Below are 11,797 nucleotides of genomic sequence, written 5' to 3' on the forward strand. Positions count from 1 at the left end.
CATTTGGGCTGCTTTTCTCCATCACGCCAATCTTCGGGGCAAGCTGCTCTTGGCTGTGTGCTTCTTGTGCACGCTAACCCATGGAGACCTGCTGTCTTCTCTTTTCCTTGTGGCTCTTCTGCAAACCCTCAAAGCTCATGAATCTTAGCTCTGTCTCCCTATCTTCTGCCCAGCCCAGGCCGTAGGCAACTTGGTTAGCCAATCAGGCATAATTTGGGAGGCAAAGTTCATACAACATTATTTTGGATATGTGAGAATTTGCTCATAGGACGTTAAGGATCTTGAGGAGCAAGCTAATGGCATTTGAATACAGAGTAGCTCTAGATCATACCCAACATTTCCCCTTTTCTGTCTAAATAAAAAAGCTATTGTTTTTATATATAAAAAACTACATACAGTAAGAACAATTAGGAAACAACCAGGAAAACTGTATGTTATGTTCACAATGCTCAGTTTATTTGTATTTGGCAACCTGGAAGAAAATACTACCTACTCTGTCTTGATGAGTCTCAAGTTCTGCATCTAGATCATTCTCTATCACATCTTGAATTTATCAACCCAAAAACATCTTTCTAGACTTTTAAAACATTTTCTTAAATCCTAAACAACTTAAGCCTAACTGTGAAACTATAACTATCTAGACTTTAACCCCATCGGAGACTTGAGAAGAAATGAAATTATTACCTGAGTAAGCAGGAAGTGCAGGCAAGCAGCTTCCAGAACTACAGAGATGATGCAGACAGTTGACTGCCTGGAAAGTCCCATATATTTTTCTATAACATTGGAGCATCATCTTCAGCCTTCTGACCCAGTATGTCTGACAGGCATAATTTTGAAGCAGGAACTATGAAGGACTTGCTTGCCCTATCTTGGGAGAGCTAGGCAGTAGACTTAGCCTGCATCTAACTGCCCATTTTGGACAGCATTCTGTCTGTAGTTGAAGCTAGGACATTTTCTTTGTCCAGTGACTTGCTTGCCACTAATGAAGCTATCTCCAAATGTAGATTTTTTTTTCAATGCTCATGATCTTCTTTCAAGTTGAAATGAGGTGCTGCCAGGAGCTGACATGTCTCAGGTCAAGAAAGCTTTAAATTAATGAAAATATCTTTAAATGCCTTATTCTGTAGGTATCTGAGGCTTTTAAAGACCATTATCTATCTATTTGTATCTACATAGTATTCAATCATATCTATCTATCTATCTATCTATCTATCTATCTATCTATCTATCTATCATAAATATGAACAGGCAAACATTGTTTGTTTCTAGGTATTTATTATCTCTTCAACCTAGGATGTATATTTCTGTGATAAACTATACTAGTATCTGACATGTTCATGAGTTTGATTGAATAACTATTAACTGATATGTTTTTATTTCTGAGACAGGGTTCAGCCTTTGTAGACCAGGCTGGTCTTGAACTCACAGAAATCCACCTGCCTCTGCCTGCCAAGTGCTGAGATTACAAGCATGTACCACCATGCCTGGCTTAACTGATACTGTTTTTTAAAACCATCCTGAACAGTTTCTAATAGCAGGGACTGGAAGTAAACATTGGCTTTTAAAAAGAGTAGCATAGGTACAATACCTTATATGAGTTGAAACATGTATTATATTGTAACAAAAATAATCTTAATTTGTGTATCAATATACAAAGATTTATATTTATAAAACCTTAAACCTGTATCAATATACAACATTCTATATCAATGTATCAAAATATTTGAGAATAACAATCTGAAGAGCAGATTCAATAATCTACCATTTTATCTCTATTATTCCTGTATATTTTCTATATAATATTCTTACATTTCCCTTTCTTCTTCTCAACCTTCCCCCCTTATCTAAGAAAACTAGAGGAAAAAAGAAGGAAAGAGAGAAATACCCAAGTTTAAGTTCCTATACACTGTTTTCTCTCTGTTTAAGATCATTAATAACATAACCATTCCCTTTGTAATGACAAGCATCCATTACCCAAGAGAACAACCAAAACCCACCCACTGGGATGACAGTCTCTTTAAGATTATTTACTGCTGATTGGGGCCATAGGATTGCTTTTTGGGGGCCTGAAAGGAAATAGGGAAAAATGGCTAAATAAGCTAGCAGTAACATTTATTGTCTAGTCTCTAAATGTAGTGAAAATGCAGGCTTAAATGAAGGCCTGTTTGGAGCTGTTTGAAAGGCTGGGCCAGTTGAGATCAGCAGCTTTCCTCCAAGCTGTCCTGGAAGCAGGTTCTGATGGAAGGGCAATTGGAGCAGTGTGGGCCTTGGTCATGTGTCAGCGTCTTTCTCAGCATACTCCTGGGTCAGGGCCACTTTATTCTATTCTGCTCTGTAAACATATACATTCTTACAAGTAATATTAGGTTCTGTAATTAGCATAAGTATGGAATGTGTAGTGCACACAGCTCAATTAAAGATCATTTTCTGCTCTTTGTATGAGCAGATGAAAGACCCGTCTTATTTTTTTTTTAAAGCCAGTCTGGATTATGTACCAAACTGTAATACCAATTTTTCTCTATGCTATTTAAAAGACTAGCATGACAAATGCAAACGGACGATGTGAAAGAACTGGCTTGCTTTCTCATTGTTATTGTGCAATGTTCAAAATGGTAAAGGCTTGAGCCCGTGGAGGGGACCAGGCACACGTGGGTGCTATGCACACTCACTCTGCCTGTCAAGTGACACAATTATTTGAATGAGGATTCAGACTAGTTTTAATATATATTTTCAACTCCAGATTAATTGCTCAAAGAGAATGGGGAAAGGTGTGGCTAATATGGCAAGACAGAATAAAAAGACTTATACAAAATTAAAAATTTCAACTAAAACCAGAAATGAGAGAGAGAGAGAGAGAGAGAGAGAGAGAGAGAGAGAGAGAGAGAGAGAAACTAAATGTAAGAGCAAATAATATAGGCAACGGATGGAAAAACAGCCATTAATATGGCAGATATTAACTATTCCAGGAATCCCTTCAAATATCAGTGGCCTAAATACACCAATCAAAGGATAGGACCTAACTGGGTGTCATCTGTAAGAAACCTGCATTAAAAATGAAAAGTAAAGAGATGGAGACAGTGAGGAAGGGCCCAGTGGATAAAGGTGTTTGTCTGATGACTTGAGTTTGATGTTTTGATGCCTTGATAACTTGACTACGGGACTGACATGGTCAAAGGAAGGAACTAATTGCTGTGGGTTGTTCTCTGACCTCTGTACTCCACCTTCCCCAGGGGAAAGACACCCAGCGCCAACCTTTCAGAATGGCACAAATGCAAAACACGAATGTTAAACTGGTAAAGACGTTGTGCACCAAGAATCTCCATTCATTTTGGATGAGACCTCAGTTGCAGCCACTCTGGAAGACATGTTCAAGACAGGTGACAGCCTGAAAATGTGCATCTTGGCATTTATTCTAATAAATTGTAAGTAGGAGCCACAGAAACGTTGCCAGAGGCCTTATTCCTGGTCATCAAACTTGGGCGGAGTTAAGATGTTCTTTTATCGGCGAATAGACAAATAAACTGTAGCTTATACAGGGCCGGGGGTGTTACTTAATGCTAACAGGAAATGGTGGGTCCACCAAAGAAAACCCGAATTACTACGAGAAAGACGCCAATGTTACAAGCCTACAAGGTATATGACTCAACGCTGTGAGGAAAGAAGACAGTGAGAAGGCCTGGGCTGGCTCTGCAGGTGGAGTGCTTGTCCTGCCGGCCTGAGGATCTGAGTTAAATTGTGAAGCCTGGGTTTTTTTTTTTAAAAAGCTCACCCTAAGGCTGGAAAGATGGCCCTGTGGTTAAGAGCACTTATTGATCTTCCAGAGGACACTTGTTCAGTTCCCAGTGCTAATGTCAGGCAGCTTGCAGTTGTCTACGGCTTGAACTCCAAGGGAGTTCACTGCAAGCACCCGCATTTGCGCGCTCATGCGCGCACGCATGCATGCATGCACGCACGCACAGAGAGAGAGAGAGAGAGAGAGAGAGAGAGAGAGAGAGAGAAGAGAAGAGAAGAGAGAGAGAGAGAGAGAGAGAGAGAGAGAGAGAGAGAGAGAGAGAGAGAGATGAACGAGTGTAAAGGAAAAAAGAGTGGGAGAGTAGAAAGGTCAGTGATTGGCAGAGATCTGTGGAGGGGGATGAGCAGGCAGAGGCAGACATCTAAGGAAAGCATCCTATATGAGATTCCTATGATGTCACTCTACAGGTGTCAATCACACAGTGTGTGGAGTGCCAAGCCCCTGTGGAAGCTGAGGTCTACTATGAAGAGTGCTGCCAAGGCTGACGGGGGGCAGTGTGTGGGGGGGTATGCCTGGGGTGAGGTGTACTCATGGGAATTCTCTGTACTTTCTGGTCTTTTTCTTTTTTCTTCAATAAGCCCCAACAGTTTTTTTTTTAAAGATTTATTTATTTATTATGTATACAATGCTCTGTCTACATGTACACCTGCAGGCCAGAAGAGGGTATCAGATCACATCATAGATGGTTGTGAGCCACCATGTGGTTGCTGGGAATTGAACTCAAGACCTCTGGAAGAGCAGACAGTGTGCTCTTAACCGCTGAGCCATCTCTCCAGCCCCGCCCCAACAGTTCTTAAGGAAAGGTCTAGAAGTCACTTCTCTCATTATAGGGCTTTCATTGTGCCAAACAGAATACCCGCTTTGTTGCAGGCAATCCTAGTATATGTATTTGCCTGGGACTCTAGACATTGGACATGTTCACAGGAACATTCCCAATACTTTGTGTGTACTCTGATCCGCTAACCCTCAGTATTTGTTTAGGTAGTGAGAGAGCAAATGAACAGATTCTGAGTCCTGATATTCTTAAGAGAGAACCAAGGGCTGTGTTACCATGAGTCCCGAGGGTTTTCTCCAGGTGTGGGAGGTGAGGAGACTAGATTATGTCTATCCCCTCGTCATAAAGTCCCAAAGGCAAGCCAAAGTACAATTCTACCAGTGTGTACCCCCCCCCCCCCCAGGGAACCAAGGAGTTTACTGGACTTACTTACAGAGCAATGGCTGAGGGGTTTTGGGGCAGGAGCATCGATGGTCTGCACCCAGCTAGGATGCTGGCTTCCCCCATGGCTGTGTAGATGGAACCTCTCCCTTTGTTTTTCCTATCATATATACTCAGGCTTCTCTCAGAGACCTGAGGCCATTTGCAGCCAGGGTACAATGACGACATATAATGAGTTTGGGGGCGGGGTGATGTAATACCCGGGTGAGGAAGTGGGTTGGAGGGATGAACCTGGGTATCAACCCAGGTGAGGGAGTGTTGATAGTCAACAGGCTCAAATGTAAAGACCTTCTGTGATCAGGCCCAGTGGAACTCCTGAAGCTGGTGAGGTTTGACTTGGAGGATAGTCCTGTACAACGCCATTGTGCCAAGGATGCACACACCCTGCAAACCTGAGGCTCTGACAAGTGTGAGGAGGGGAGTTGAAAGTTGAGCACAAGGCTTGTTTGCCCAGAACACAGACGGTGCAGAGGACAGTCCTGGCCCATGAGCAGAACTGCTCTCAGGATCTCCTGTGCCACTCTGACGTCACCACCGGGATGCTACAAGTGTTAATCTTGTTTCACATGCAGCAACCACAAAAGGGTTTCTTCCTTTTTTAAGAATCCGAATTCAAACTTGTTGTGGAAAAAAATTAGAACGCTTTCTTGTTCTTTCTAGGTCTTAGACTTATTTTCACTAAAGTCACTAAAAAAGAGATGGTCTATTAAAAGAAACCAAGGCCTTCTGGCGATATCTTCAAAAGACAAATAAGCCATCCGTCTTCCTTTTTGCACGTATAAGGAGAAGAGAGAGATCTCAGCCCCCCTCCACCTCAGTGAGCTTAGTCCCCCATGTGGGCACTATACCTCCTCTCAGTTCCCACCCACCAGAAGGCTTTGCAGGTGTTAAAGGGCCGGCCATACACTTTTACTGACAGTTGAGCCCCAGCCACGATCACAGCCCAGATCTCTCAGGAAAGTCCAGGGACAATTTCTTCCATGACGTGATCAGTTGAACAATACGGTACTCAGGCAGGATAAAAGGCTGTGAGCTGAAGAGGAGAGAAGGAGGGAACGCGGTAATGACACTCAGAGTGAAAGCAGACATGTGGTTGGCGAGACCCTGGTGGCGCCTGCCCAGGACGAGGGCACTGGGCACCACAGCAGCACTGGCCCCCAAGGCACTGCAGCCCTTTGAAGCCATACCGCAGTACTCCAGAAACAAGTGGCTGAAGATGATACAAATCCTGAGGGAGCAGGGCCAGGAGAACCTGCACCTGGAGATGCACCAGGTCTTCCAGGAGCTGGGGCCCATTTTCAGGTAAGGGGCCTTCCTGACCCAGAGCTGAGCACAGACAGTTTCCTACCTCCCTGGTTGCTCAGGCTCTGCAGGGTATGAGGTACTGCATTCCCCAGTAGGCACCAGCTGTTTCATCCTTAGCAAGACAGGGAGGGAGCACAGTAGGTCATGGGCCTGACTCATGGAGACCGTGGCTGTCCATGTGGACAGAGAAAGGCAGTGCTCACCCAGAGTGCAGGAGCGCTGAAGTGGAGAGGAGTCAGGCAGTGGGAGAGCCCTCCTGTGGGGACAGCAAGGGCTAGGGGAGGGTGAGGTGAGGGAGCACCCTGACAGGTTTTCAGAGAGCTCAGGTGGAAGGCGTTCCACCCACAGCAGGGCTCTGTTCTTCACCCCACAGGGACAAAATAGGAAGAACCCAGATAGTGTCTGTGATGTTGCCAGAGGATGCTGAGAAGGTGTACCATGCGGAAAACTCACACCCTCGTCGGATGCACCTAGAGCCCTGGTTGGCTCACAGAGAGCACCGTGGCCTGAGTCTAGGCGTGTTCTTGCTGTGAGTGGACATTGAAAATGAGGAGGGAGGTGAGATTGGTGGCCCAGAGATAGGATGTAAATCCTGCTTGGGTTGTTACCGTGCCATGTAGATCCTTAGGTCTAAGGAGGAGGGAGCTGGTAGAGGAATGCCTTTTAGCCTCCAACTCCTGTTCTGAGTAGGCTTTTCCAGGGTGTGGCTCTCCTGTCTACCAGTTTCAAAGTTGGCCCAGGAAGGGGAGCCACTGGCTCAGGGCCATGACGAGCTTTGGCCACAGCCTGATGTCCAGCAATGCAGTCTCCCATTTGTAGGGGCAATTTGACTCACAGAGATTTGAAGTAAACTCTTCTGGGCACAAAGGGGCAGAGAACAAGAAATTGGAACTCCTGTGGCCTCACAATCAAACATTCAGGTGGTAAGAGAGGGGAGAGGTCCCTTCTGCAGCTGGATGCACATCTGGAGAGCTAAGCAGGGGCCCTTGGTGCTTGAAGTGGATAGGCTGGAAAGAGGTCCCTAGTAGGTATAAGGAGATCAAAGGGAAGTCAGGCTGCATGCAGGCACCACCAGTCCATGTTAGAGGGAATTCTTTTGTTAATAAAATTCCTTTGGGAAATGAGCACATGGGTTAGGCACTTAACAAAGGGAGTCTGGCAGGGAGGGCATATGCAAATGACAGCTGTGGGCAACGTGTGAGCATGTGTCTTTGAGAAAGCAAGGAGCCTGTGTGTGTGTGCATATGTGGCATCTGTATATATTCTTGCATGTATGTGAGTATGTGACCATGTGTGTTGTCTAGATATGAAAGTGTGTGTTGTCTGCATCTGTGACTCCCTCTCTCTCTCTCTGTGTTTGCATCGTTGTGCGTGGCTATTGTCTTAGTTTTGTGCACACAGGGACTTGAGGGTTTACACACATTTTTGAGGTTTTGTGTGTGTATGCATGTGTGTGTGCATGTGCGTGTGCATGTGCATGTAATCACTGTCAATGATTGCAAGCTTTGACACACAAAAGGACATGCTTTCTGCTTGTGTGGCTCAGTGTGCAAGCTCCTGCCTGTCATTTAGTGGAGAACCTCCATGGGAGCCCTGCGCTCTGCGCCCTGTGTCCTGAGCCCTGCACCCTGTACCTTGCACCCCTTGCTCTGCGCCCCACAGGATATTGTGAGTGGTCCTCTGCTGAGGCTCTTGCCCTAGGGAAGATGGGATCCCTTAGCTGAGATAGGCAGATGCTGATGTCTCAGAGACCACACACTCTACAGGACTGACAGGCTGAGTGAGCTCAGCTAGGGCTCATCCTCTGTGGGCTGGTGGTATAGGCCAGGTGGGCAGAGCTTGACAACAGATTCTCTCTTCTGCCTGGGTGTGGATGTGCCAAATCCACCTTAGACTTAGTGACCTCTGCCAACCTATGGAGGCTGCTTTGGAAGAAAGGAGTAGGGTAGGATGTGCGGAGTCAGCCTCTGAGCCCAACATCTCTTTCCCCCAAGTTCTTTGAGGGTCAGGAAGATGGGGCACAGGCCTGGGCCAGACCTTTCTTGGGAGGTGTCTGCAGCTCTCTGCTCTGCTCCCCTCTGCAGAAATGGGCCTGAATGGCGCTTCAACCGACTGAAGCTGAACCCAAACGTGCTGTCACCGAAGGCGGTTCACAAGTTTGTCCCCATGGTGGACACGGTAGCAAGAGACTTTGTGCAGAACCTGCAGAGGAAGGTGTTTCAGAATGTTCGTGGGAGCCTTACCATGGCTATCCAGCAAGACCTCTTCAACTACACTATAGAAGGCATGTGGCCTCGGAAAGGCTCCAGCTGGAGGGAGTCAGGAAGGGGTGTGTGGGAGGGAGAGGTGAGGCAGTCTTGAGGTCACCTTGTCTCAAGGATACCATTCTTTCCCCAGCCAGTAACTTTGCTCTTTTTGGAGAGCGCCTGGGCCTCTTTGGCCATGACCTGAGTCCTGGCAGTATGGAGTTCCTCCACGCCATGCAATCCGTGTTCAAGACCACCGCACAGCTCCTGTTCCTACCCAAGAGCCTGACTCGCTGGACAAGCACCGTGGCGTGGAAAGAACATTTTGATGCCTGGGATGTCATCTTTGAGTATGGTGAGAACCACTGACCTGGCCAGTGCCATGGGGACAGGGGACAGCAGGTCGGCTAATTTCTATTCACTTTTACGGAGAGCTACACCGGGGCCATCTTAAATGATGGTGACCGTTGCTTCCTGTTCTCCTAACACATCCCTCCCAAGCCTATTGGCTGAACTGACCCAGAGATAATGGGAGTAGAGCAAGGATTGCCATTGGTCATGAGGGTGGGCTGCACAACAGGGTACTGGAAACTGCTTGTATTCAACTTCCCATCTCACATCTCCAGCCAACAGATGTATCTGGAAAGTGCACCAGGAGCTCAGATTCGGCAACCCTCAGAAGTACAGTGGCATCGTGCCAGAACTAATATCTCAGGGAGTTTTGCCTCTGGACGCCATCAAAGCCAACTCTTTGGAGCTCACCGCTGGCAGTATAGACACGGTCAGGCCATCCTGTGGCTATCCCTTGTGACATCCCTGTCTCTGTCCAAGCATTTCCCTATGAACTACATTCCTAGGTTGTTTCTTCTAGGAGCCTGGTGCCCTTGACTGAAGGCTGTGTACCCAGAGAAATGCCAGAAAGAAGGGGGTGGATCTTTAGATGAAGGCGCAGCCGCAGCAGCAGCCGCAGCAGCAGCAGCGCAGAGAACAGAGAAAGGGAACCCTTCAGGGTAGAGCCATTTGCAAGCGGCACCACAAAGCTCCTGGGGTGGTGGCTGCCTAAGGGGAGACACAGAGAGAAAGATGAGGGCAGCAAGGGTGGGGGAGTCCCACCAAGAAAGGCCGTGCATCAGGTCTTATGACAAGTCAGATGAACACAAAGTCTGCGTACCCAGGTGGACCATGGCGGCAGGCTTGTAACATCAGGGGGAGATTTAAGAGGCTGTTCCTGTGGGCTGCGCCATGACAAGAAGTGTTCTGGGCATAAGGGCTTGGGGGCTCACCCGGGAGCTTCTCACTGAAGCAGAAGGAGGCAGGATTGGGAACTAGGACCCATTTTAGGCCTGTACAGTGAGGGCAGTGCTGAGGAGCCTGTGGACTGCCAATGTCAGTCAGACAGTGGGGGGTGGGGGGAGTAGATATGAACGTCAGAGTGTCCCCAAGTGAGACTGAAGCCCTACCACACTGGGTACCAGAGCAGGCTGTGAACACCAGACCCTGAAGATGCAGAGATAGTGGCCAGGACTGGGATGGAGGCTAGGTCTGTGGCCTGTCCCTCAGGACTTAGAGCAAGGATTCCAGGCAAGCATTAAGGCAAAAAGTCACAGGTTCACAGGGTCCTACCCTGTTCTGGCCATACACTTCTCTCAAAGAAGGGCAACCTCATGGTAGGTGTTCCTTTTGTGAAGGACTAGAGAGAGTGAGATTGCTCTGTCCCCTGCAGACAGCAATCCCCTTGATAATGACCCTTTTTGAGCTGGCTCGGAACCCAGGTGTTCAGCAGGCCCTTCGGGAAGAGAGTCTGGCAGCTGAGGCCAGCATCGCTGCAGATCCTCACAAGATTACATCAGACGTGCCCCTGCTGCGGGCTGCCCTTAAAGAGACCTTGAGGTAGGTGCTGGCTGCCCCTCCCCTGCTGCTCTGTGCCCTCTCTTTTCTGGGGCTGAGGACAGCCATGTTCTCTGTCCTTCTTCCTATGGCTGCTGGGTGCTATTGCTCCTCTGGAGGTTGCCTGAGCTCAGCAGAGCCAGGCACCACAGATCCTCTGGAGGATCTGAGGGAGAAATGCAGATGTGGACAGGAGAAGCCCTTCAACTCTGAGGCCTCTCCCATTGCTTCCTCTTCCCCAGGCTCTACCCTGTTGGTCCCTTTCTGGAGAGAATGGCAAACTCAGACTTGGTGCTTCAGAACTACCATGTCCCTGCTGGGGTGAGTGAGCCTCATACAGCCACCACTTGGCCTGTTGTCCATCATCTCAGAGGCAGCTGACCTTGCCCTTGACATTTGCCCACAGACATTGGTCCTACTCTATCTCTACTCCATGGGCCGAAACCCTGCAGTGTTCGCGAGACCTGAGCGCTACATGCCTCAGCGCTGGCTGGACAAGAAAAGGCAGTTCCAGCACCTGGCCTTTGGCTTTGGGGTTCGCCAGTGCCTGGGGAGGCGCCTGGCAGAGGTGGAGATGCTGCTGCTGCTGCACCATGTGAGCGTCTCTGAGTGGGGCCTGTGGGATGCGGGGTGCTGACTGGCAGTATTTGAACCAAAAGCACAAGCCTTTGGTTTGATGAGGTGTCTAGGGAGGGGCTGGACCCTGAGGCCTCTTCGCAGCATAGTGCCAGCATTGAAGGGCTCAGCAGATGAGCCAACGCTCTGCCCTGCTGAGGAGGCCAGATAGAGACACCTCCCTCCCTTCTCCCCCCACATTGTGTTTCAGGTTCTGAAATCCTTCCAGATGGAGACAATAAGGCAAGAGGATGTTCAGATGGTCTACCGTTTTGTTTTGATGCCCAGCTCCAGCCCCCTCCTCACTTTCCGGCCTGTCAGCTAGTCACTTTTGCATCTGCTCTGGGGTCCCAGTCAGGCCACTAGCCTACCTCTGTCCTGACACCCAAGGTCACACTTCTTTGCCAACAGAATTTTTTTTGGGGGGGGGAGGGTGTGTTGTACTGTCATCCTTCCACACCTGCACAAAGTTCACAGCTGAAGACCTCGAGGGTCTGGGACTGGCCAGGCCAGGGAAGGGACTGGGTGAATATTGGTGGCAACAAGCCGTCTCTGCTGGGTGATTTTCCCCATCCTTTCCAGTGGTCACTCTAGGTACCAATGGCCTTCTAAGTGCCTTCGAATAAAACCAGGAGCCATTCTCTTCCATTTATTCCCCATTATTATGACATGAGCCGCAGAAACACATCTTACATTTTCACAGCACACATATGGGTTTGTGGGGGCAGAAAGATA

General features: G+C 48.1%; 1 protein-coding gene across 1 annotated transcript; it reads left to right on the plus strand.

The window, feature by feature from the left end:
• The first annotated feature begins 5,948 nt into the window (after positions 1–5,948).
• On the plus strand, positions 5,949–11,506 carry LOC311578414 (cytochrome P450 11B2, mitochondrial-like). Its single transcript, XM_084748233.1, has 9 exons — positions 5,949–6,311; positions 6,688–6,843; positions 8,399–8,602; positions 8,716–8,915; positions 9,187–9,341; positions 10,284–10,450; positions 10,690–10,768; positions 10,854–11,042; positions 11,274–11,506. Exons 1-9 carry the CDS (start codon positions 6,073–6,075, stop codon positions 11,385–11,387), a joined length of 1,503 nt encoding a protein of 500 aa, XP_084604359.1. The 5' UTR covers positions 5,949–6,072; the 3' UTR covers positions 11,388–11,506.
• Positions 11,507–11,797: the final 291 nt, after the last annotated feature.

This window comes from Acomys minous (assembly GCF_964271855.1).
Source record: "Acomys minous genome assembly, chromosome: 12".
Classification (NCBI taxonomy): Eukaryota; Metazoa; Chordata; class Mammalia; order Rodentia; family Muridae; genus Acomys; species Acomys minous.